Below are 26,166 nucleotides of genomic sequence, written 5' to 3' on the forward strand. Positions count from 1 at the left end.
GTTATAATAAATCCATAAATGTAAGAAAGAAAAAGAAGTATTACGGAGTTAGAATGAGTAAAGAGACGGGGAATCAGTGATGGACCGAAATACAGAGGTAACAATTGAAAGACATCCGCGATTGGTAAAGTGGGGTCACCGAAGATCTGATAGCTTAAAAGCAGTATTTCCCCATCCTTTTTGGTTTCGGCTTTATCTCTGCTACAATGGTACATCTCGGCCTTCAATATCCACACCCCTTCATTTCTACTATCATCATACTTTACCTTTACGCTATAACACTAGCATCAAGTGCATATACTGGACCTTCAAATGATTGGAAAAAAATCGAACCTCGCTATGCCGCAGCTACTTTTGTGCATGGAAATGCGCTGTATGCTTACGGAGGAGCGACCAGTCAAAAAAATACATCGGATTTGTTCACTTCTATGTTTCTATCAAAGAAAGATGGTCTAGAAGGGCAGAGAGAATATGAATCATTTTTTGAAAGGAATGGTCCGCTATCCAGCTATTCCCAGACAGTAGTTTTGCCAGACAACCACACAGTATTGCTTTTTACAGGATACGAAGAAAACAGGCCTGATAATGATAGCACAATGCACGCTTATACCTATGATCTCAATGACAATAACTCTACTTGGAAGCAAGTTATCCCAAGGACCAATACATTTGTACCATTGTATCGTACTGGGTTTACTGCCACACTAGCACCAAATGGACAAGTCTATATTTTTGGTGGAGAGGAGCTCGGGAAGTCAGTTGTCAATCAGCTATGGTCTTTTGATCCAGTCAATCTTGAATATAAGGATCTCACTCAGACAAATCTTAACTATCGGAGTGGACACACAGCTACATCGCTTCCGTAAGTCCTCTGAAAAAGTTACATGTATAAGAGCGTGAGAGTAGGATATAAAGTAACAATTAGTATTCTTTATATAGAAATGGCCAGATTGTATTTATTTCAGGATTACATGTGAATGCATTTATGAATGATTCAGCACAGCTGATAAGATCCAATGAAGTTGATATATACGACACGGATCTAAATACATGGACAAGCTTAAATACCACTGGAGAAATACTTAGAAAACGAATAGGCACAAGCTCAGCCCTAGGTTTGTACCGATATATTTCATTTAGTATATTATCTTTTGTAGATATAAAAATTAACATTAAGCTATAATAGGTCCAGACAATAAGACAATATTTCTATTCGGTGGTAAGGAAACATATAAAGTATTAATTCCGAATAAATAATATAATAACACATTGATTTACTATAGGAGACAATGGTCTTACCGCTTTAAACCGAATAGAATGCAACGAGGTCCTCTTATTGGATACAACTACATGGGTCTGGAAAAAACCAAATATAACTGGTGTTTATCCGACCGCTCGTTCAAGAGCATCCATCGGGTTTATTGATAAGAACTTACTAGCAATTGCCTATGGTAACTGGATACATTAAGGTATACAAGTACAAGTACAAACGTCTAATATTTTTCTTTACAGGTCAAACCTCGTTTCTTTCTTACAAAGATTTGAGCATACTTCGTATTGATGATCAAGAAACCTCTAAATATTCCTGGTTAAGTGGCCCAAATGACTTACTTAACGTGGACCATACATACCCAAACCTTTCCCGACACATGGACGGAGGAATAATTGCTGGAATTGTTATTGGCTCTATTCTACTTGCGATTATATTGGCATATTGTATATGGAAATCATATAGAGACTTATATTTCTTACCTAATCTAGTGTGGGACTTTCTTTGGGACCCAAGGTAATATACATATATATTAACTTTAAAAAGCTTAGTATTAACGTAATTGAGTTTTTAGGAACGGGGAGCCACTGTGGACTGAAATATGCCGCCTAATAATTCAATGTATTCTTGCATTTCAATTCCTGGCATATTTGGGTTTTTCTATTCAGCAAGCCATTGAAAGCCCAATAACAAGCATCACAATCCGTACAAAAGTATCATCTGTTCAAGTACCAGGTACTTAATTATATACGTTTTAATAATGATTAATTGACTAACCTAAATCGAACTAGACCTTCGATTTTGTTTTGACGGATGGGGAGTTTCTGAATTTTCAAACCGAGAATACCATAAAGGAGATCTTGGTGTCAGAATATCCTGTAAAACTGACACGGGGTATGCGTGCTCAAACTTTATTACACGACTCGATAGAACAGTACATCTTCCTGCGTTTGAGTACACGCTTGAAAGCCCTGATTGTTACCTATTTTCCCCGCCAAGTTGGTTCCGCTTAGAAGACACCATAGACGGAGATAATAGTGGAACCAAAGTTCGTTTCATGTTTAACGGAGATCAATCTATTGCTGGTACTGTGCGTATAGCACAATATCCACCTGGGGTGAATCCTAACGTTAAAGTATACAATATAACTACAACCGACGTTCCGCTGATTATGTCAGACCAAGCTGTCGATGAATGGGCAATGCGGGACATGCAAGGAGAAACTGATACAAATACCTTCACAATCTATACAAACGAGACACTATCTATGGAATATCAAGTCAAAGACCATCAGTACCTTGATGACAATAGCTGGAACCAAATAGGCTTCTTACCTTGCTACAACCACACTCCAGAAATTAGCACGTCAGCACTCGCAAGCGACTTTCTTATGGCGTACAATGGATTCAGCTCTAATTACATGGGACTTTTTGGGTCTGTGACTTTATACCCAACCGATTACACTACGGTTATAGAGCAAGAACAAAAAATCCATACGATTATCAATTCGCTTGGTTCTGTCGGTGGTATTCTCAGTCTCATTATCAGTGTACAAGTATGGCTATTTGGCTTTCGTCCTAAATCTCCTTGGGGTATTGTTCAACGTTGGTCCAATGGGCCTATGAGGCGGTCTCTTGACAGAAACCTGACAAAGAATTTCGAGACCTTATATACAGCAGTTCCGTTCGTTAGTAATGTTGATAATAACATCTTGACCAGAAGCAATAGCTACGACGACGAAACAATCAAAGAAAAAGATAGAATCCTGCCACTACTCGATCAAAAGGAACGAGTGCTCGTACTGGAAAAACGCTTTCAATTAATGGAGCGTTTACTTGAAGCTTACTACGTCGATATTGAGATATTTAAGGAGTTAGATTCAGCAATTTCACGATTAGAACCACCTTTATCACCCAATTTATCAGACGAGGATTTGAGTGTCACTGTCACTAGCATGCAAAGTCGAACATTTAGTGAATACAGCCTTTGAATAAATGTATAAAAAAATGTATAGAAAGAGAAAGCTTATAATTAAACATACCTGTATTATATCATATTTAAATAAAATAAAGAAACCATAATATTAAATACAAATATTTATTTTATTTAAGCCCTGTATTCCTTGATCGGTTCCAGCTGGAGGACTGTATTTACTTCATGTAATGACTAAACAATATATTATCAGATTAATATATGCACTTCCCCTCGTTTTCTCTGCCCAAAATTTCCTTCAAGTTTTTATACTTTGACTGGGAGAACATACTCCTATAATTTATTTCTTATCTTTCCTATACATCAAAAAATACTTTGCCTTTACTTTCCTCATATTCTTCCCTTTTCTTTGCTTATGGTATACTACTTTAAGTAAGCAAATCTCCTTCACTTTCTTTTGGTGTATATAGTTATATTTCTCTTCGTCTAAACATTTCCTGATTTGTCTCAATCTCAAGTAAAATCATTGTATTATTTCTTTATTTATAAAAAACTATCGGAATAGATTGCTGGTAGGTGTATACTGTATCCATTATTATTATTAAGCAAATAGTATTAAGTTATATAAAGTAAGATGGAAGGGAAAGAAGAGGAGACTACAGTCTTTGTTTCTTCCAACAATAACATGTATTCGGCATACGACCTCAGCCAAAAGACGTGAATATATCAATATTTATTAAAAGATAAATTTTATAAAGATAAAATATAGTCAATATAAGAAGTGCTTATTTACTGAAAATGTGACAAGTTATTTTATTACTAGCATATCTCTTCATTCTTTTGCAACTTTATAAGCATATATGCATTTTGTAAATATATAAGCACAAGGACAATACATGTTTAGAGATAATGTTTATATATTTGTTCATTTATTTATTTATTGAAGGTCAATATTAAGTATCTATATAATTCCAGTCGGTAAATCCTAAATGCCTATCCAGGGAAAGTCCATCGGTGCTCTACATCTTGTTCTTGTGCTTTAAAATCTGCTGTAATAAAAAAAGAAAGAAAGAAAGAAATATAAAAGTACGTACCTGCAAAAACAAACACGCAAAAAAAAACGGACCCAACGAGAAAAAAAAAACTAACTAAAAACACAGTACGAAGTTGGGGACATCTCACTTATACGACATCCGGTGGATCAGCACAACACCGAGATGAAGGACGACTAAGCGTCAAAAAAAGAAGTTGGCGCAATGCCTTGAAACCCTCGGCCTCGTACTCAGAATCCTGGAAACCACCAGAGCTCAGTCAGGGTCCCGAAGGTTAACCTGTTGGCTTGAACCTCGTTATATACAAAATAAGAACAAGATAAAATGCTGAGATGTTTTGCTTTAGCTCATGTTTTGGAACGATTACTCACCGATTAAGGAGTTCACCAAAGTACTCGCGTACTCTAATGAACTCGCCCGCTGGACCGCTATTTTATTTTTGAAAAAAAAAATATGCAGATAAAACACGTTAGTATCTTTTCATGTCAAGTTGGTAAGTAATAAGCATGGAGATTAGCAGCAGATTTTTGCACACAAGAACAAGAGCAGGAGTGTTTTTTAGGCTTCTAAATATTTCTTGCTGTCATTCTATTGCAAATAACAAATAAAAAGTTAGATCTTGCCCAACATTAAGTGCATGAGGTTGGTAGCATTAGCCATTCTCTCGTTTTCTTGAATCCGTCAAAGTTGAGAATATGGAGCGCCTCTTTAAAAAAGAAAAAGGCGAAAATATGTTCAGGTTAACTTATGACACCGAAAGAGACACATTTGAGCTGGCTTTAACATGCTGGTGGTCTTTACATTCACTACTTACCTGGCGTAAACGTAGACAGACCTAAAAGAAGGGAAATACAAATAAACAGACGCGTATGCCCTTGAAATAATTTTTTCCTACGCCAATATAGATGACATTATCATCTATTAGTGATGCAAGCATTCTCACCCACTGTGAGAGAATTTATTAGAGCAAAATAACCACTGCAGTAAAAAAAAGACGTGATTCAGAGGGCGATTCTGTAGAATGCATGTGATTTTTTTTATAATCACCCCCTGAAGCGCAATTTTTTTCTCATAGTGGCTAAGAATGCTTGCATCACAGATAGGTGATGATGTCATCTATATTGGCGTAGGAAAAAATTATTTCAAGGGCATACGCGTCTGTTTATTTGTATTTCCCTTCTTTTAGGTCTGTCTACGTTTACGCCAGGTAAGTAGTGAATGTAAAGACCACCAGCATGTTAAAGCCAGCTCAAATGTGTCTCTTTCGGTGTCATAAGTTAACCTGAACATATTTTCGCCTTTTTCTTTTTTAAAGAGGCGCTCCATATTCTCAACTTTGACGGATTCAAGAAAACGAGAGAATGGCTAATGCTACCAACCTCATGCACTTAATGTTGGGCAAGATCTAACTTTTTATTTGTTATTTGCAATAGAATGACAGCAAGAAATATTTAGAAGCCTAAAAAACACTCCTGCTCTTGTTCTTGTGTGCAAAAATCTGCTGCTAATCTCCATGCTTATTACTTACCAACTTGACATGAAAAGATACTAACGTGTTTTATCTGCATATTTTTTTTTTCAAAAATAAAATAGCGGTCCAGCGGGCGAGTTCATTAGAGTACGCGAGTACTTTGGTGAACTCCTTAATCGGTGAGTAATCGTTCCAAAACATGAGCTAAAGCAAAACATCTCAGCATTTTATCTTGTTCTTATTTTGTATATAACGAGGTTCAAGCCAACAGGTTAACCTTCGGGACCCTGACTGAGCTCTGGTGGTTTCCAGGATTCTGAGTACGAGGCCGAGGGTTTCAAGGCATTGCGCCAACTTCTTTTTTTGACGCTTAGTCGTCCTTCATCTCGGTGTTGTGCTGATCCACCGGATGTCGTATAAGTGAGATGTCCCCAACTTCGTACTGTGTTTTTAGTTAGTTTTTTTTTTCTCGTTGGGTCCGTTTTTTTTTGCGTGTTTGTTTTTGCAGGTACGTACTTTTATATTTCTTTCTTTCTTTCTTTTTTTATTACAGCAGATTTTAAAGCACAAGAACAAGATGTAGAGCACCGATGGACTTTCCCTGGATAGGCATTTAGGATTTACCGACTGGAATTATATAGATACTTAATATTGACCTTCAATAAATAAATAAATGAACAAATATATAAACATTATCTCTAAACATGTATTGTCCTTGTGCTTATATATTTACAAAATGCATATATGCTTATAAAGTTGCAAAAGAATGAAGAGATATGCTAGTAATAAAATAACTTGTCACATTTTCAGTAAATAAGCACTTCTTATATTGACTATATTTTATCTTTATAAAATTTATCTTTTAATAAATATTGATATATTCACGTCTTTTGGCTGAGGTCGTATGCCGAATACATGTTATTGTTGGAAGAAACAAAGACTGTAGTCTCCTCTTCTTTCCCTTCCATCTTACTTTATATAACTTAATACTATTTGCTTAATAATAATAATGGATACAGTATACACCTACCAGCAATCTATTCCGATAGTTTTTTATAAATAAAGAAATAATACAATGATTTTACTTGAGATTGAGACAAATCAGGAAATGTTTAGACGAAGAGAAATTAGTTTTCGGACAAAGTATATAATTATTCAAAAATATTACCTGTAATGGTCTAAATGTCTCAAAGAGACAAGCTGTTTACGCTACAATGACGGGATTTATTTTTTATTATTATTGCTGTGGTTATTGAGACTTGTTTGCTCGCTTCTATCAGATCTTTGGAAAGCGGTTAGACTTTTTAATTTTGTATTTTTATTTCTGCACAAGTACTCAGATTCATTAAGAGTATATGCGTCGGTTACATTCTATAAAACATTATATATAGTGTATATTAGTCATACCGAGGATTGAATACCGGTCAAAAAGAGATGCTCAAGTTGTACTTATTTTATAAAAGAACATTTGAAATTTTTGACGGTATAAAGTTGTCCTTTCTTTAATGGTCTGTAAAACTTGTAATAATTTGTGGCGGCGAGATATTAAGTCTGCAAAAAATATGACGACAATTGCTTTGTCAACTTGGAAGAAAACCCATTGACCAACAGCTTTCCAAAGATCTGATAGAGGCAAGCAAGCAAGAATCACCACATCAATAGCCATGGAAAAAAACAGCAGCAACAGAAATTCCGCCAGTGTATCGAAAATAGTCTATATCTTTGAGGAATCTAGATAATTACAGGTAAATATCTAAACGTCAACGTCTGTTTGTCTGAAAACTAATTTGTCTTTGTTTAAATTTCATTCTTGTTCTGTCCACAAAAGGCAAGAATATTGTCTATAATTACATTTTGATTCGTCTAAAACATTTCTTAATTTGTCACAATTTCAAGCAGGAACACCGTATCAATTGATGCCCAACCAGAATCAAAAGCCATCAAACTTGCAGATCAGGCATGAAAGAACCACTTTTATACGTGACCGTCTTTGGGTTGACTTGCTAAAATTAAGTCTTCATGAATCACACAAAGTTGCCTGACATTACGTTAGATTCCATGTTGTTGTGTTTATAATTAGGGTTTCTTTTACTGAATTTACTCTAGTATATAAACATATTTGAATAAATAACTAGCATATATAAAAAGTGTCGAGTAAAGAGCTTTAATATAATATGAATAAAAAAGCCCTCAAAGCACATTTGGGCGCTATTGCCACAAAGGCAGAACGTGCAAAATGGCCACCGAGCCTAAGGTAAATAGAAATCGAGAGGAATGAAAAGAGAAAACTCTGATATGAGCGTGTTAGTGATGGACGAGATTAGAAAGTATGTAGCATCTGCATTTGAGCAATGTTTGCCTCGGAAAGAGAATGAATTAGTAGAAGATCTTAAGCTCACAATCGCTGCAGCTAAAGAGCAAGACATGCTTTCTATGGACTGGAGTGACTTTATATTACCCACGTAAGCAAACCAAAACATACCTGGAACGAACTACAACGGCGATATACCAACGGGATCTAAATTATGACGATAATATAGTATGTGCAGTAAAGGAGCAAAGTCTTCAGACGAACCAAAGGTTAAAAAACTGTAGGTGGGATACTAATCGAGAAAAATAAAATAACGATGATTTTAATCACAAAATAATGCATCAAGGTCTACGAAGAGAGATTTGAATATGGCTGATATTGAGGATACTCCAGAGGAAAAACGACGCCGTGAATTAAGAGCAAAACGTTTTGAAGACGACCACCCTGTTGAACATATTCAACCAACTAGCTTGGAGCTGAAAGTTGATGGGGTACGATATTCAAAGTCATTTGAAAAGCTAAAATGTAACATCTGAATTGCGCCCCTCTTCTGTTTCCTTAGAATGGCGAAGAGTACTGGCATGGAAAGCCAGTGGTTGGAACATGTACTAGCCTCGAAAAGCAATATTTACGGATTACATCGGTAAGTACTTTCTCTCTCTCTTTAGATGGGATATTTGTTCAATCCTAATAATCATTTATTTTAGGCAGTTAATCCAAGTACTGTAAGGCCTCTCCCGATTCTAAAACAGGCATTCAGATATGTGACAACTTACTGGAACACCTACAAAGACTATACATATACTTGTGATCAAATGAAGTCTATACGACAGGACTTAACAGTAAGTAAAGTCTCTTGCCCAATATGCACGTATCTAATCTCAATGTTATATTCTGTATAGGTTCAATGTATCCGAAACAAGTTTACTGTCAAAGTGTATGAAGTTCATGCTCGTATTGCTCTTGAAAAGGTAGCCAAAGAAAGTTTGTTGTATATTCATGTCTATAATGGATTTTTAATCAATCGGATTTCGATTGTAGCAAAAATTCAGGTCCTCACCTTTGTAACCCCCAACTTTTCTGTATAGGGTGACATGGGTGAATATAATCAATGCCAAGCACAACTCAAACAACTTTATACATCGGACATACGAGGGAATCGCGATGAGTTTATTGCTTACAGGATTCTTTATTTTCTGTTCTTACAAAATATGTGTGGTAAGATTCGCTGTATTGTGAGCATTAATTTTCTTTGATAACAATTTTTTCTAACGCTTGATGTAGACCTTAACGATCTTATGAAAGAACTTGTTGGAAAACCAGAACGTGAGAGCCCATATGTACAGCATGCGCTAGATGTTAGCAGAGCGCTGTCGATGTGCAATTATCATGCGTTTTTTAAACTGTATCAAAGTGCCCCAAATATGGGAGGACATCTTATGGATAAATTTGTAACTCGAGAGCGAGTTAAGGCTCTTATTATGATTTGTAAAGCGTAAGTGTATTCAAACTAACCAATAATTATATATACTAATCATACTGTTTTATTTTATTTGTTAGGTATAAGATGGGTATTTCTGTAGATTTTGTTGCACAAGAGCTTGCCTTTCCATCTTCTGAATCATTCATTAAGTTCTTGAAAGGAATGTCTATCAATCTAAATCGAACGCCTGAAGGTTATATGATAGACACAAAGACCTCTTTACCTACACTGATGGAGCAATTGAAACTATCTTGATGGTTTTATTGTTATTGAAAAGCGATATTTTTGTCCTTAGAGCATCTGTGGCTGTTATTTTAAAACTTATTTTATATATAAAGTAAAATTTCGATATTGGTGATTAAATAAAAAAAACTAAAAACGTCTAAAGCCGTTACTTTAAAAGTAAAAACTGCAAAATTATATCACTTATTATTACCCATTGTTAAAAGTTGGTTTTATGTCGAGTACACCTTTTTATAGAGTGTGCCTTTTTTATTATTATAATAGAAAGTTTTTGAAGACATTTTCTGGATTTTAAATCTCCAGTTCCATAGAAAGTAATTTAAAGTAGCGTGTAACATTAAGTACAGTATATTCCGGTTCCTTGTTTAATAGATGGTCCAGCCAGTTTACATCGTCTAAAGTGAATGTTTTTAAAAAATATGCGACTTTTTGGTATATAACTCTAACTAATTACTTTAGGTGATATACTTGGACGAAGATTGGAAGAACCTTCTGTCCGAAACTTTCAATATTAATTGATATTTTAATTGGGGGTTTTTTTTCATAGATTATAGTAGTGTAGCTTCTTGGCCTCTTGGCTGAAATAACTTGCATATGTAAGCCTTTCATTAACAAACATAAGACATATACATGTTAATTATAAGCAATATATAGAGTAATTTCCTATCATATCATATATTACCTGAATGAATAATTCCAAACGTATAATATTGCAGACATTTCCTTTGTTTTCTTTGATAAGCATATCCAGCATGTATTTTAAGGCTTTTGGTAGTTTATAACTTTTTTTTGTGCTTTATTTGTTTCATTCAAACCGTAAACTTCTGCGACCTCTGCTGCACCATACTCTAAGCTAATCGTGGGTTTTTGATTGTCTTCTTTTATTATGTATTTGAATCTTCGACCCATACTTGTCTTGTTCAAGTTATATATGTCTTATAAAGTTATTGTTATTTTCTCTAGCAGAAGAGGCAACTGATTTCCCCTTAGCTCTAAGAACATTTGGTAATTAAAATAAAAGTTTAAATAGGAATGTATAAAAATATTATTACCTTATCATTTCAATCCTTTTGAGATTCCCAAAGCATCTGTCTATGATGCCCCACACGTGCATTTTGTACCAGCTCTCGAGGTGATCTTTTGCCAAGATATCTTATTCGTATTCTTACATAAGCATGTACATGGGTGAATTAATACAATTCAAACCAAAGTAAGTACTTTGGTTGTAATTTTCTTTTCAATTTTCTCTTTTATACAATGCATTTCTGATGTCTGCTGTTCACCTATAGTTACATTTGTTCAAATAGTGCCTTGAATCGTCAGGTAGTTGTAATGACATATTGCTATTACTAGTAATTATCTTATCAATATCCTCACTAATGAATGTTCGATGTATTGTTCAAAATCATTGATATCAAAGATGAATGACTGAGAAGGATTGCCTTCAATTTGAAGCTCGCCAAATTCGTACAAGCAATCTTCCACTACAGTACTCGTTGAGAGGGTTTATTTTTTTCTCTCGTTTTCGAAACTTTCAAATCCTACGTATAATTCTTTGTTTTATTTGGGTGCTAATAAAAAGCAGATGATTATATATAAATTCAAGAAGACTTGTTCCAATACTCACTATCTTTTTTCATCCAAATGAGCTCCAAGCTCGTAAAAGGCCCCAAAATGATCTGAGCAACTAGGACAGTCATAGTTTTTAACTACTTCTTGCCTAGTGTATTAAGACTGTTATAGTGGAGTTGTATTTTGATTATGAACTTCTTATACACTTTAGATAGCGTTGTAATGATCTCTCAAGTTCCGACAGTTAGAAAACCTTAAACTTTCACAAGTATGCCAAATACAAGCAATTTTATTTTCACATAAAATTATAACCACCTAATTTACAGTTAGGAAAAGTGCGAAAGGTGAACAATTATGTACCAAAATACTGAGAGGGTGGTTAAATTCATATAGTAAAAAGGTAAAAGATTGGAAGAAAGGGAAAGAAAATAAGATATGAGATCACTTAGAATATAGATAATTTGGTAAGAATATAAAAGGGTGTTTCACGTAACAGAGTACAGAGTACAGAGTATTAGAATATGAATAATTTATAAAATTTGGAACAATTTACCATTACGCTCAATATTCCTTAACCTCAATTGAGTCATTTTGATATACAGTAATATCAAAGCTCCCAGCAAATACTATACTTGTCATAAAGCTATCTTAATTGGAACTAATGAGTAATTAATCTTCTCAATATAGTGTATTTATAAGATTATTTTTAACGCCTTCGTTTTTTTCTTACCTTTACGTGGAGTGCATTCATTCGACTTTGATTTTACAAGCTCCGCGTCCATGACAGGATCTGTCTTGATATTCATGCTAAAAGTCAAAGACAAATACAGAGAAATACGGATCACAGATTTTTAAATTTTAATCTTATTCAAAGTCTTCATTTTACGCGTCTTTTATTCTTAGCTTTCTTCTATCCTTTCTTTAAACAATATATTGTGCCATGAAAGGGACAGCAAGAAGTGTCCTGGGACTTGCGGTCATCAGCACGTACTGTCTGGCTACACTCGCAGAGTCACCCCCTGTGGAATTAACCTTGGTAGCTCCATGGAGTGCACCTCATCTATCCATTGAAATAGCGTATGATTATTTCTGTGTATTACTTAATAAATATTATGCTTAAAAAACCAAAACATCCAATTAGTGAAACTGTGGGAATGGAGAATGAGACAACGTACTTCTCATTCATCAGCGATCTTTTACATCACTCCAATTCCGACTCTCACACACCTCAAAAACTCTATCAAAATTGTATCAAAACGGTCCAAGATTATGGCCACGCCTCCTATCCTGAAGGAGTCGAAAGTATCAAGCTTTCACTTTCTCTTCATCTTGCATCGCCTCGTGTCGAAGCTCATCACCAAGTCTACACCAACAGTATTCTTCCTCATTTGCCCGCTTATGATGAGACATGTACAGTATGGGCCCAGGCAGGAGACACTCAGGTGTGCGATGTAGAGAAACTTGAGGAGGTTATCAAGGCTATGAACAAAGTGGATACAAAATCAATTGTGTTTCCATTTGATCATATTCTTCATCCTTCTCAGTATACTACAGACAAAGATATACCTGTGATATTTGTGTATACATCAGAATTATCTCCTACCTTTAGAAAATTCCACACTTTTATGACCAATGCCGTGGAGAAGTATGGCGTATCCTATGTGGTTCGATATAAGCCTTCTTCTTCTCCCGATACACCCTTGTATTTAACAGGTTACGGTGTTGAATTGGCACTCAAAAACACAGATTATTTGGTCATTGATGATAAGGCAGTTCAAGGTAACATATATATGCCTTTAGTAGTTTCCTTTTCTTCTTACAGTCAAGAAATATCATAGAGATAGATAGATAGAGATAGGCAATTTATATGGAAAATAATCCTTCTTAAATGTATAATGACATTCTTTTTTTTCATTACAGAAAATAAGCAAAAGACATTTATCAGCAAAGTATCCAGCTTTGGTAGAAAGGTCGGGCATAATCTGTTTGAGACGTCCAAGACGACAATTGCACCACTTACACCTGAAGAAATTGAGAAACTTGGTCTCAAAGCTGCGCAGTTTATTATTACAGCAGAAAATCCCTTTGAAGCTTTGATTCACCTATCCCAAGACTTTCCAAAGTATGCCAAGAGCATTAGTCAGATAGAGATGGATGATGAACGTGTTCATGAATTCAAAGAAAATCAGGCTTCAATGATTCGTGGGGGTACCAATGCAATCTGGTTCAATGGACAGAGTGTAGAGGTAGAGCAGGTAGATCCTTTCTAGTAAGTCTTAAATCTACTTTTTTTGAATATATATAGTAACGATAGTAACGATGAGCATAAGCTTAATAAAAGACGGTAACTAATTTTACTTTATTCAAGTCTTGTTCGTGTCCTGAAGCGTGAGCGCGCGTTGATCGATTCGTTGAAACATATTGGGTTTACATCAAGACAATCCATTGATCTAGTCTCTTCTCATGCTCTTTCTCACGAAGATGTTCACGACACAAGTTCTCCAAAAGATGTTTATGATGTGCGTGAACAAGGCTTGGCCATTTGGTGGAATGATATTGAGAAGGAAGAGCGCTATGAAGGATGGAGTGATAACATGCTTGATGTAAGTCAGTAAAATTTTATGAGAGGAAGCTGTATATATAGATGTCTTTTATGTTAATTACCATAACAATAACAACAAAAATAAAAATAAACATTCTTATTAATGTTCAACAAATTAGCTTTTGAAACCTACGTATCCTGGACAACTGAGAACTATCCGTAGAAACATTTATAACTTGTTGATGGTTGAAAATTTGAGCTCTCACGCCGCTCTCACCCGTTTGAAGAACGAAGTTCTAGAGATGGTAAAGAGAGGCACTCCTATCAGATTTGGTCTACTCCCAGTGATTGGGGATGAGACATCTCCTGGTAAGAAATGATACAGCTTAGAAACACCAATTAAACAGATTACTTTACATATTAATATTTAAAACCTATATAGCTACTGTGGCCGCAAAGGCAGTTAATTATATTGTCAGAGAATATGGTACAAACAAAGCAATGGATTTCGCGTCAAAGGTTAGATATTGAAACGATGTTAAATTTTACATACTCATGAACCAGACTATTTTTGCTTGGATTATTTATTTAGCTAGCAGACTTAGTCGAAGCAGACCAGAAACTCGAAGCTTCTTTAGCTACAATTGAGTCTGCTTTTACTCAAACTCTTGCCACAGAAGGAAAACCGAAATCAAAGGAAATAAAATTCTTTGCGCAGATCTTAAACGATGAACAAGATTATATCAAAGAAGTCGGTGTTTTCTTGAGGAAAATGGGCATAGCTAAAGATAGTGAGGGTGCCATGTTCCTCAACGGAAAATTCTTGGAGTTCAGCGATGACACCGTAAGCTTTCCAAAATCTCACAAGTTTATATTCTAAAAACCCAAACTAAATGATGGTTTCCGAGTATAGCCCTGGACACGAACTCTGATGCAAGGATTGCAGGAGCAAACTCAATTGATTGCCAATGCTGTAAGATTTTTTTTTAAAAAAAAAGGAAAATACTAAGTAACTATTTACCTAAATATTAAATTTATATATTGATTAGATATACTATGGATCGATGCAGCCAAAAGAAAACATATACAACTTCCTTCTTACTCAGTTTTACGTAACTGGATCTCGTAACCCTTATATTGCACCATCTGAAAGCCATCCTCTAAAAGTACTTCCTGTACACAAGGAGTTTGATGCTTTTAAGAGCTTACACTACCTCCAAAACAGTAAGTACATAGAAAGTATATAAGACGGTGGATATACTGGGAAACCTAAACCAAATTTTGCTTTGTAGCTGACCAGCCTGGAATAAACACTAATTTATGGATTGTGGCAAATTTGGATACAATTCAAGGCCTCAAACTTTCTTTGGAAGCTTTGAGCTTTGTGGTATGTTTATTATGTCTAATCAATAAGCTCATCAATCTTATATAAACTCGGGTTAATTTTTTTTTGTAGGAAACAAACAACCAAACCCGTGTTTCCTTGATACACAATCCCGAGGCTTGTGGACATAGTTCCGCAATATTAGGAAATCAAAAGTCAGAAAAGGCACTGTTTTCAGATGTCTGGTATAGTCAGATCTATGGAAAGATTACAGAAATTCCCAAGGTCAAAGAACTTCTTTCTGCTGCAATCCAGAGTATGGAGGAAGAAAAGGGCGCAAAATTGATCAACCAGGTCAAGTCATTCTCTCCTGGCGCCTCAATTGTCCGTATGTTCTCTAGAGAAAAGGCTAAGGATGTCAAGTATATCTGTGACGTTTTGAAGCATTTGGGCATGCAAGATGATTTTACTGGTGCTATTATTAATGGAAGAGTAAGACCACTCCGAATAGTGCTTTTAAGTGTGTGGGGATATTAACTGTCCAGATGTCTAACTTTTTTCTTTAAAAAAAATGGCTTGTAGGCAATTGGTTCATTCCCCATTGATGTTGACTTCACCGCAGAAGATTTTTCTTCTCTTTACAGCTTTGAATTCACCAATCGAGCAGAGCCAATTCAAAATGCATTTGAAAGCGTCGAAAAAAATGTCGAGAGCGATATGCTTGCTGACACAATCACCCTCGTCAACTCTATTCTAGAAACCGACAAAGCCAGCATGACAACAGACGTATTTGACCAAGGACAGACTAGTAACCGTCAGCGTCCTTACGAGTACCTTAGTGGAGAGAAGACCAGTATCTCCATCGGTGATCCCTCTACTGCCTTTATTGAGATTGGTGCTACCTTAGATCCTTTAAGCGAGGCTGCTCAAAGATTGTCTCATTTGCTTGAAACTCTTTCTGGATTGAGTGGTGTCTACATCAAGATCTATATGAACCCTGAATTAGAAGTCAAGGAATTGCCTCTAAAACAATTCTACCGCCAAGTATTTGACCGAGAACCCCACTTTGACAAAGTTGGAGAGATTGAGGTACCAATGGCATACTTCACTGGCTTGCCTACAGACGCATTGTACACCTTGCGTGTAGACACTATCAAGGCATGGCATGTAACCGTCAAGGAGGCCAATATGGACCTTGATAACATACAGCTGACCTCATTGGGTGCTCACCAATCTTCAGTGTCTGCTGTCTACGAACTCGAACACATTCTATTGGAAGGACATTGCATGGATTCCTCTACACATGGACCTCCTCGTGGTCTTCAGTTTGTTCTCGGTACCCCATCTAACCCAGTTACGACAGACACTATAGTTATGGCCAATCTAGGCTATTTCCAGTTAAAGGCATTGCCTGGTGTCTGGAGACTTGGGTTAAGAGAGGGACCTTCGAATGATATGTACCACATTGAAAGCGTCGGAACTCACGGAAAATGGGAAAAGGCTACCCCTTCAAGCCATAGAAATAGTTCGGATTACACGCTCTTGCCATTGACATCTTTTGAAGGACTCACTGTATTCCCTCAAGTGAAGCACAATGAAGGTGTTGACCCCAGCCAGGTTCTGGATCACGACACTTCGTCCCGATATTCTACTAAAAAGAAAGACGAGGGTATTTGGTCTTCTATTACAAAAAAGTAAGTTATTTTATATTCGTAAATGGTATGTTTATTTACTATTTATTATTTTATTAGAATATTTGGCGACAAGACCGAAACAAAAGAATCTGATCAGCTCTCAAGCCAGCCAAAACAAGCAGACATTAACATCTTTTCTGTTGCATCTGGACAGCTTTACGAGCGGTTCTTATCTATTATGATTATATCTGTTATGGAACACACTAAGAGCACAGTCAAGTTTTGGTTTATTGAAGATTTTTTATCTCCATCTTTCAAGGTACGATTGGACAATAGAATAATTGATATTCATTCTATAACCTGTCTCTAAATTTATACCTTTTTTTTTGTCTTGTATTATCACTTAGGATTTCTTACCCGAGATGGCAAAAGAATACAAGTTTGATTATGAGATGGTAACCTACAAATGGCCATCTTGGCTCAGATCACAAAAAGAGAAGCAGAGAACTATCTGGGGGTAAATATATATATATATATATATATATATACAAAGTCATAAAAAGATTATTTATTGATTCTTTTCGGTCTTCTTTTAGTTACAAGATCTTGTTTTTGGATGTCCTTTTTCCTCTTAGTCTTGACAAAGTTATCTTTGTCGATGCAGACCAGGTAAATTTGATCTATCTATTTCTATATATATATATATACATACGTGTTTAACAATTTGAAAAACAAAGATTGTTCGTGCGGATATGAAAGAGTTGGTTGACATGGATCTTCATGGAGCTCCATATGGCTACACTCCATTCTGCAGTGATCGCACAGAAATGGATGGATTCAGATTCTGGACCCAAGGGTACTGGAAGGAGCACCTGAAAGAACGGCCTTATCATATCAGGTAAAAGAAAGAGCGTGAAAGAAGAAGGAGGGGAGGCAGGAATATATCAAAGGAATTGTTATAGGCAAAGAAACAACACTAAATTGAGTATTGGAATTTATGAAACAAAAAATGTACTGTCATTTGTAGTGCTCTTTATGTGGTTGATCTTGTTCAGTTCAGACGGATGGCAGCTGGTGATCGTCTCCGTGCCCAGTACCAACAGCTCAGTGCTGATCCTCATTCTCTTGCTAACCTTGATCAAGATTTACCCAACAACATGCAGCATATTGTACCAATCCACTCCCTTCCCCAAGAATGGCTGTGGTGTGAGACATGGTGTAGCGATGAAAGTTTGAAATCTGCAAAGACCATTGATCTGGTAAATTACAAGAGTTTAATTTTATTCTTTTATTCTTCTTTATTTAAAATAATAATAATAACAATAATAACAATTACACACAAACACACTCATATAATGATCTTGTTTTTTTTTTAAAAAAAAGTGCAACAATCCACTTACAAAAGAGCCAAAACTTGACCGCGCTCGGAGACAGCTTCCTGAATGGGAGGTTTATGATAACCAAGTATCTCAGCTTAATAAAAAGGTTGCTTCTCGCTTAGCATCAGAATCTTCGTCTCTTTCCCGCACGCCAGTTGTAACAACCACAACAACAAGCTCTAGCGCAACCGCAAAGCATTCTTCGCATGGTATTATTCACCAAGTATTTGATGGAGTTATTGGTGGAGAATTTGAAGATGTGATTGACGTACTGGAAGATAACCAGCGTGCCAAGACAGACAAGCATGATGAGCTGTAAACAACATTAAAATAAAAGCCATAGTTTGCTCACATTACAGGAAAATATTTATATAAAAAATCATCAAAATATACACATGTATGAATAAGAAAAAAAATCTGTAAATTATACTTCATCTAAGCTCTTTATTTTTTTTCTTGCTCTACATATCACAAAAAGTCATATTACTCCTTCAATAGAATAAGTAACATATATATTTAATGTGTGTGAATGTATATGTGCTGGCGAGCCTATGTTAGAGAAGTATTTTGACCATATTTGTTCCTATATATATAAAATAATCTTTCTTTGATACTCTTAAGCTTTTGCTATATTGATTTCTTTGGGTAAGTTAAGTTCACTGAAATGAATTGGCTCATCTTAATATCATTGCTCGAAATTAAAGGAAAATCATTTTACTATTGTCATTGTTATTCCGTTGGTAATAAAGATATAGAAACCCATGGCCATAAACTACCATGTGTTGTATAGTGAATTGCTGTCAGAAACATTGTAATTAAAGGGGTGGCGCTGCTATCTATATGTATATATTTTTAGAAATAAAAGGAGAGTTGTATATAGAGTTCAAGAAGATGGTCTTTAGTTTTTATGATTCTGTTAAAAAATCACAGAAATACAAATACAGATATATATCTTTATCAGAAAAGAAAATCAAGTTAATAGATCTGTCCCGCAACAACAAAATAAAAAGAATATCTGGTACTAGTAATACTCGATCTCTCACATAATTTTCAATAAAAATACGGTCATTTCTGCTCTAAAGAAACTGGGTCGCTAATAATAAAAAATAAAGTAAGCTAAGGTAAAGTAAGGTTTTGTTCTGTTCTGTTCTGTTCCTAGATGTGTAAAAAGAAAAAGGCGATGACTCTCATTGTTACTTTACGCCAGCTCTTATTATATACATTGATCAGCCCTCCTCTTTATGTATTACCCTTTTGTATCCCTATTGTACACATACATATCTATATATAAACACACGCTTTCTTACCTGAATTCAAGCATACATTCGCAATGACTTATAATATGCAGGATCTTTGTTAGCTGAATTCAGAGACTAGGTGGCTTCTGATAATTTTAAGGATAAAGGCTTCAAGACAAACGAATCGATAATATGTACTTGGAAGTATCTATATTATAACATTGAAGGGATAGGAGAATAACAGGAAGAACAGGAAGAACAAGAAGAAAAATAAAACAAAAAAAGGCCTCCCCTTACATCATAGCAGCAATATATACAATGATATACTAGACACGCTGATAGTTTATAGCTATCTCTCGAAAATCGTCTAATGAATTACTACTACTACTACTACTACTACTACTACTACTACTACTACTGATAGTATATGTGAATAAAACCCATAATATGACACGTTATTGTAATATTTACCAGAAGAAATAATGCGTTGTTTAATGTCTAGATCAGTATAGACCATCTTAAGTTATCTCTAAAAATAAGAACAAGAAATACACCTGAATCTATTATTATAAGCAGAAAGAGGGATCAAAGTCTCAGTATCTGGTTCGTGTCATGGCGCTAATTACCAAACAAACTACAAAGCTCTAAAAATCGACCAAAATCACATACATATATATATACACGAAAACTTTGATTCCTAATGGCACAAAATCAATTATGCAATCTGCTATTTAAGGTATTTTCCACCAAACTTCTGCAGTATCTAGATTGTGCCCAGGGCTTTTTCTTTTCCCTAACTTGTCAATACTAAGTTATCATAAAATATATGCAGCGTATATAATTATAATTATGATTATAAAATAAAATAAGAATAAAAATAAACAACTCTCAAATATTATAATTAATTAATTACATATATATATATATCTCCATTTTCGGACAATAGACTATAGAAGATATATCTATTGTTCTTTCTTTGTCTCTTCTTGAGTAATTGGAGTGTCCGAAGTAGGTTCGACGCCCAATGCCTTGAGACGTTCGGTGAGACTGGGGTGGGAATGGTTCCAAGCAGAATACCAGGGATCAATGTTGAAACCACCGAGATTCTTGATACTTAACTTGATCAATGCACTGCGAAGAGTAGCAGCATAGCCCAACTTGAGAGCATAGGCATCTATGTGAAGAAAAAGAAGATTGTGTCAGACCTTATCGTCATTTTTTTTAAAAAAAGAAAGATATATATATTATAAATCAAACTTTACCTGCTTCAAATTCATTCTTGCGCTGATAAACATGCATTAAAAAGTTGATGACACTATCCAAGGGAGAGAATGCAAACTGGAAAAGCAAAAAGCCAATAAGAGTAGGCATGGTGCTGAATCCAAAGTCATGGTAAAGATGCTCGCTGTGGATCGCAAACGAAAAGAGCCAGAAGACAAGGAACAAATACATCTGGCTCGAAGCAAGAATACGAAGAGTGTGGCTCATAGCCCAGTGACCCAATTCATGAGCTACATAGCAAGCATTCATTCAGTATATCAATAAATCAATCAATTAACTGATCGATCAATCAATAGAAAAGGGAATTTAACAGGTTCTGTAAATATTTACCAAGAACAGCACAGATCTCTTCTTCGCTAGAGTGATCAATCAGAGTATCAAACAAAACAATGTGCTTGTTCTTGCCAAAACCATAGAAATAGGCGTTCGAGTGGCTGGAACGCTTGCTACCATCAATAACATAGAGCTTCTTGAGGGGGAAGTTGATGCGGGCAGCCAAGGCTTCAATCTTGGACTTAAGATCACCATCCTCAAGAGGAGTCAATTTATTAAACAGAGGCTGGATCAAGGTAGGATAAAGATTGATCATGACAAACTGGAAAAGTAGCCTTTACGGTCACACACACACATTAATTAATATGCGCATAAAAAATCATTGCTACTTTATACATCCCCACCAAAAGTCCCTCCATACTAGTTGCTGTTATAAATATGCTTCAATTGAACTTACATGGCCACCCAAATGTACAGATAAAAGTTGTCACCGGTAGAACGGATGATACGCAAAAATCCACCCAAGAAAGGAACCATAATGACAACCATGATAATGTGGGACTTGATAGCATCCATAAAGAACAAACCCAGGGTCTGCTTGTTGAATCCGTGGCGCTGTTCGATCACAAATGTAGAGTAAAGCGAGAAGGGCATAGATGAAAGGGTAGAGATGGTCGAGAAAAGGATGGTAAAGACAATTGACTGCACAATCTCATACTCTGGGCCATAGGCAGCAACAGACAGCATCAATCGACCAGAAAAATCCCAAATGAATGGTAAAAAGTCCAACGAAAGCATGGCAACAGTTTCAATCTGTTTGTACGCGTTTTCAATAAACCCAAATTGGGATTTCTCGAGATTGTAGCTCTGAGCTTTTGCAAAGTCTTCCTGGCTCACAATGTCGGCAAGGTCGCTAGGGCGTTCTGTCAAGAGATAACGGCGGTACTGACGCAAGCTATTCAAATAATGAAATAAAGAAAGAGAGGAAAATAAAAAATAAAGAAGAAGAAGAGTATTTTAGTAATTTGATGTAATGTAATATAAACGAGTTACTAAAAAGAAAAGAAGAAGGATAAAGACAACAAAAAGCTTCTTACTTGAGATACTGCTCAAAGAAGTACACTGCAATGGAGAACCCAACTACATATGCCTTGTAGTTGATTCCATCCAATAATGGTTGGATTATCGAGAAATCCATCCTAGAAACTAATTAATGACTGGAATGAATGTAGGATGGTAAAACAAAACACGAGTTTCGTGTAGCTTTATCCTTTGGGATGGCGCAAACGTCTTTTAATATCTGTGACTGGGGATGTGGTGGGTCTCCCTCCTCCAGCAAAGGAATGCTTGAAATGAGCGGGGGGAAATAGATGATAGTATTTTTAACGGACAATAGGAATTCATAAAAATAAAATAAAGGGCAACAGTAATGGCCGAGAGTTCATGTGTCCACGGTCTTCGACATCAGGTAATACACATAAATACACACACAAGTATATATACATACACATGTAAAAATAAAATAAATAAAAAACAGGAATCGCAAAAAGTTATTGAAAATTATGCCTTACCTTGCCTTTTTCTTATTATTATTTCTTCTATTACTGTTGAAACCATATATATATATATTACTACAATAATAAAATAAATTAATAATAATACCAAAATAATAATGATAACGATAATAATAATAATACCATAAAGGCACGGTGCCTTACTTCGGTTAAAGCCAGTACAGAAGAAAGTCAATTCCTGGTTGGAACAGTAGGAACAAAAGACAATGGCGTGTGTCTATTGAAGTACGATGACGAACAAGCAGAAGTTAAATCTATAATGTATGCTCATGCCGATGAGGTATGGGACATTGCATCCTGTCCGGCCGATGAAAATTTGTTCTTCACTGTTCACAGTCGAGGTAATAAGACCTATTTAGCCTATAGCCTAGAGGAATATTATTATGACATTGGATTATTAAATTATTAATGCAAAAAGGCTTTTTATTTATATTTTTATTTTGTAAATAGTATCTGAAAATCCAAGGCAGAAAAAGGTGACCTTGTGGAGAAAGCCGGTATGGTCGCAGGAAAATGACACGAGTCTTGTCAAAGTTACTAGACTTGAACAGGAGGGAATTAAAAGGTAAATGTATATATGGTTTGTTAAGGCAGGGTATCAAGACTTATGTCTATTGTTAAAGAGTATTATGGGATCCTGTAAAGGAGAACCAGCGAGTGGTCTCGTTTGATCCAACTCATATCCGTCTTCATGATCTTGATCCTGTTTCTGTAAGATTTGTCATTTATATTTAATTAAATTCCACTGACCTTGTTTCATTATTTATACTATATTATACTATATTATATTACTTTATCTGATCTTATTTTATTTTATTTATTTATTTATTTTTTACAATTGCAATAGACAACTGTATCTTTAGATGTTAGTCAGACGTTTGCATCAGATCCCAATTCACCAAGTCTCCGAGAAATACAAAATGCTGTGTGGAGCCCTCATGAGGCTGCCGTGGTTGCAGTAGGAGATCAATGCTTGGCTGGGTGGGATCTTCGTTCAGGCGAGTCTCAGTTTGTTCGCCAAAAGGCCCACAAGAGTACTATTCGAACTGTGGATTACAATGCAAATAAACCACACCATGTGGCGACAGGTGGAGATGATGCTGAGGTGCGTATTTGGGACATTCGCCACCTAGGTGAGCCTATCATGACTGTCTCTGGACACACACATTGGTAAATATATACACGAGGAAGAGTGAAGAAGGGAGAGAGGTACTGATTTGATTTGATTTGATTTGATTTGATTTGGTTTGGTTTGATCATTATACTTTAAATAGGGTCTGGTCCGTGGCATTCAACACATTCCATGATCAACTCTTATTGACCTCGAGTTCTGATACCCTCGTAAATCTACACAATGTAGTGTCAGTATCATCGGCTTCCTATCTGCGTAATGAACAAGTCAGTGATTCAACTGATGCGGATGCGGATGCTTACTGGAACAGGTATACACAAACTACATGTCCATATATATTTTTTAAGCTTGAACAAGCCCTTTACCCCCTCTCTTAACCCCCCCTTCCCCATCTCTCTTTCTTTTTTTTCTGTATAATTATAATGCCATATTTATTTATCTATTTTTATTGATTTATATGATACTTTCAATAGTTATACACCTACAGATGGCTTGATATGTACTTATGATCAACATGAAGACAGCGTTTATTCGGCTGTTTGGAGTCCGGCAGATACCTGGACGTTTGCTTCTCTATCTTATGCTGGCCGCATTGTTATAAGCCAGGTCCCACCCGATGAACGATTCAAGATTATGGGTGTCTAAACGACTTTATATATCTATCTATATATTTTATCTTTCTCTCCTTTTTTTTTCTTCTTCTTCTTACTATACTTCAAGGTGTCAAGTTACTTAGCTTAGGATCAAAATAATAATAATAATAATAATAATAATAATAATAATAATAAAAAGCATTATTTATTTCTAATGATATGGATGAAACATGTGTTGTGAGAATGTTAAATTATTGAGGAAAAAGGGGGGTAGAGAGGGGTGAGATGATAGAGAAAGGGATAGGTACACTTTCAAGAAAGACACAGAATATACATGGGTGATAACAAAGAACTGGGTGAAAGAATAAGTAAATAAATAGATAAATAGATAGATAAATAAATAAGTAAAATAAATCTATAGATCTATAGAGCTATAGATTTATAGGTAGATAAATAGATAAAGAAGTTGAAATTAAGACAATCGCCGTGTGTGTGCCCTTTCAAGAGGTGTGACATCAAGTTCAACATGCGGTGGTGCTGCTTCCATTTTATCATTCATGATCCTATTGTTATCTTCTTTAGTGATGTCTGCCGCAAGAGTGGTTCCGACACCGGCGCGGGTTCCCCATCCGACTTCATGAAGGGTAAAAAGAGCATAGACTTTCATGACAGCAAAATAATAATTGAAAAGTAACCATGCCGGCAAATGAATGACGTCCCTTGGTCGCTGGATAAGATGCGGCAGGAGTTTGAGCCCGCGGGTCAGGAGCAGCCAGGTAATGTAGGAGAGGAGGACGTTCCAGATAGGAAGAGGTGCATTTGTGTGCCCTACCTGAGTGTTTTGCTTAATCGCAAAGATCAGAACTAGTACAGGGCCAGAGAGAAGGGTTAGGGGATTGAATATCTTGTCGACCATCGTAAATGCGACATACGGATGTCTGTGCCAGATCACTCGCTCCGTGAAAAGAGATCTAAAATCAGAGCGCCAGGTATTTCGAGTCCATCGCAAGACTTGCTTGATGAACCGCCAGTTGTTCTTGAAGGTCGAATAGAGTTCTGCCTCTGGACACACTTGGACAAACGTATTCCAGCCGTGGGTTACCATCCAGCGCGTCAAAAACTTATCGTCGCCTGAATTGAGAGGGTATTTTCCGAGCCAGAGATCGTTCTGAAAGCCATACTGGAAGGCAGGATCCTTGAGAATCAAGGTACGGTAGGCAGCCGTGCGTCCTGACAAACAACACACGCCACCGTCAAGATGGGTGGAAGCAGCAACTTCGATGTTGCGAATACTTAGACGGAACCCAGCCAGTACCTCCCACACGGTCTGGTACCCACTTGGGTCAACAGCATGTACGGTCTGGCATGTGCCCACGCCTCCCATCTTTAGATCTTCGAAGCAGGCTAGGATGTAGTCTAACATTGTTGGTTTCCAGATCGCATCGTCGTCTGCAAACACCAGTAATTCGGTTGTGGTGGCATTGACACCTGCTACCATCTGGAGCCGCTTGTTAGCCTTTGATACTGTCAAGACTCGGATCCGAATGGGGTCGACTTCATTGGCTAGCTCTTGCAGTGGACCAAGCATCTTGGTCTCAGTAATGATGATGATTTCTTTAGGTCCGCATGCCAGCCAGCTCTTGGCAGCAATCTTAAATTCTTCTCCGGCATCAATTGTGGGCACGATAATTGTTACGTCTTGTTCTGGTCTGTAGGTTGGGTTGAGTTTTGGTCTGACTGGTTTGTAAATCGCCCAAGCCATGAGTTTAATAAAGTACCAAAGATAGCGGTAGAACCCGACTATACCCAGTGGAAGAAAGAATGGGAGTAGACCGAGATCATTTGTAAGGTAAAGCATTATC

At 36.2% G+C, this 26,166-nt stretch overlaps 8 protein-coding genes across 8 annotated transcripts; 4 read left to right on the plus strand and 4 right to left on the minus strand.

The window, feature by feature from the left end:
- Positions 1 to 79: 79 nt before the first annotated feature.
- PHYBLDRAFT_165244 (hypothetical protein) lies at positions 80 to 3,260 on the plus strand (the record flags this gene model as incomplete). Its single annotated transcript, XM_018435185.1, has 8 exons — positions 80 to 209; positions 286 to 862; positions 940 to 1,115; positions 1,187 to 1,219; positions 1,284 to 1,451; positions 1,513 to 1,786; positions 1,845 to 2,005; positions 2,062 to 3,260. 8 exons carry the CDS (start codon positions 80 to 82, stop codon positions 3,258 to 3,260), a joined length of 2,718 nt encoding a protein of 905 aa, XP_018294768.1.
- Positions 3,261 to 4,195: 935 nt separating this feature from the next.
- On the minus strand, positions 4,196 to 7,391 carry PHYBLDRAFT_165245 (hypothetical protein; the record flags this gene model as incomplete). Its single annotated transcript, XM_018435186.1, has 9 exons — positions 4,196 to 4,251; positions 4,626 to 4,682; positions 5,069 to 5,089; positions 6,003 to 6,167; positions 6,350 to 6,381; positions 6,699 to 6,714; positions 6,756 to 6,762; positions 6,894 to 6,925; positions 7,175 to 7,391. 9 exons carry the CDS (start codon positions 7,389 to 7,391, stop codon positions 4,196 to 4,198), a joined length of 603 nt encoding a protein of 200 aa, XP_018294769.1.
- A 508-nt stretch (positions 7,392 to 7,899) lies between these two features.
- PHYBLDRAFT_142244 (hypothetical protein) lies at positions 7,900 to 9,774 on the plus strand (the record flags this gene model as incomplete). The annotated part of the gene is made up of 10 exons (XM_018430764.1): positions 7,900 to 7,979; positions 8,050 to 8,187; positions 8,266 to 8,316; positions 8,383 to 8,527; positions 8,599 to 8,679; positions 8,744 to 8,878; positions 8,939 to 9,007; positions 9,125 to 9,254; positions 9,321 to 9,531; positions 9,597 to 9,774. 10 exons carry the CDS (start codon positions 7,900 to 7,902, stop codon positions 9,772 to 9,774), a joined length of 1,218 nt encoding a protein of 405 aa, XP_018294770.1.
- Positions 9,775 to 10,053: 279 nt separating this feature from the next.
- On the minus strand, positions 10,054 to 11,462 carry PHYBLDRAFT_165247 (hypothetical protein; the record flags this gene model as incomplete). The annotated part of the gene is made up of 6 exons (XM_018435187.1): positions 10,054 to 10,157; positions 10,231 to 10,264; positions 10,445 to 10,527; positions 10,578 to 10,677; positions 11,140 to 11,246; positions 11,390 to 11,462. 6 exons carry the CDS (start codon positions 11,460 to 11,462, stop codon positions 10,054 to 10,056), a joined length of 501 nt encoding a protein of 166 aa, XP_018294771.1.
- Positions 11,463 to 12,476: 1,014 nt separating this feature from the next.
- On the plus strand, positions 12,477 to 18,325 carry PHYBLDRAFT_96036 (glycosyltransferase family 24 protein; the record flags this gene model as incomplete). The annotated part of the gene is made up of 17 exons (XM_018443945.1): positions 12,477 to 13,113; positions 13,255 to 13,603; positions 13,703 to 13,937; positions 14,056 to 14,245; positions 14,319 to 14,395; positions 14,496 to 14,720; positions 14,790 to 14,849; positions 14,926 to 15,100; positions 15,169 to 15,263; positions 15,333 to 15,635; positions 15,783 to 16,869; positions 16,981 to 17,153; positions 17,242 to 17,351; positions 17,431 to 17,503; positions 17,572 to 17,732; positions 17,862 to 18,093; positions 18,218 to 18,325. Coding segments are annotated over 17 exons (4,290 nt in total), but the record flags the coding sequence as incomplete, so codon positions are not given.
- A 1,940-nt stretch (positions 18,326 to 20,265) lies between these two features.
- On the minus strand, positions 20,266 to 22,233 carry PHYBLDRAFT_122918 (hypothetical protein). Its single transcript, XM_018428897.1, has 5 exons — positions 22,103 to 22,233; positions 21,463 to 21,960; positions 21,063 to 21,340; positions 20,714 to 20,962; positions 20,266 to 20,625 (listed from the first exon to the last, which is right to left on the minus strand). The coding sequence occupies exons 1-5, from the start codon at positions 22,201 to 22,203 to the stop codon at positions 20,414 to 20,416; spliced, it is 1,338 nt and encodes a 445-aa protein (XP_018294773.1). The 5' UTR covers positions 22,204 to 22,233; the 3' UTR covers positions 20,266 to 20,413.
- Positions 22,234 to 22,434: 201 nt separating this feature from the next.
- Positions 22,435 to 24,356, plus strand: PHYBLDRAFT_165250 (hypothetical protein; the record flags this gene model as incomplete). Its single annotated transcript, XM_018435188.1, has 7 exons — positions 22,435 to 22,473; positions 22,710 to 22,920; positions 23,030 to 23,144; positions 23,203 to 23,290; positions 23,427 to 23,749; positions 23,854 to 24,021; positions 24,185 to 24,356. The coding sequence occupies 7 exons, from the start codon at positions 22,435 to 22,437 to the stop codon at positions 24,354 to 24,356; spliced, it is 1,116 nt and encodes a 371-aa protein (XP_018294774.1).
- Positions 24,357 to 24,776: 420 nt separating this feature from the next.
- Positions 24,777 to 26,162, minus strand: PHYBLDRAFT_18671 (glycosyltransferase family 2 protein; the record flags this gene model as incomplete). The annotated part of the gene is made up of 1 exon (XM_018439274.1): positions 24,777 to 26,162. One exon carries the CDS (start codon positions 26,160 to 26,162, stop codon positions 24,777 to 24,779), a length of 1,386 nt encoding a protein of 461 aa, XP_018294775.1.
- Between the last annotated feature and the right edge of the window lie 4 nt (positions 26,163 to 26,166).

This window comes from Phycomyces blakesleeanus (assembly GCF_001638985.1).
Source record: "Phycomyces blakesleeanus NRRL 1555(-) unplaced genomic scaffold PHYBLscaffold_5, whole genome shotgun sequence".
NCBI classification, from domain to species: Eukaryota; Fungi; Mucoromycota; class Mucoromycetes; order Mucorales; family Phycomycetaceae; genus Phycomyces; species Phycomyces blakesleeanus.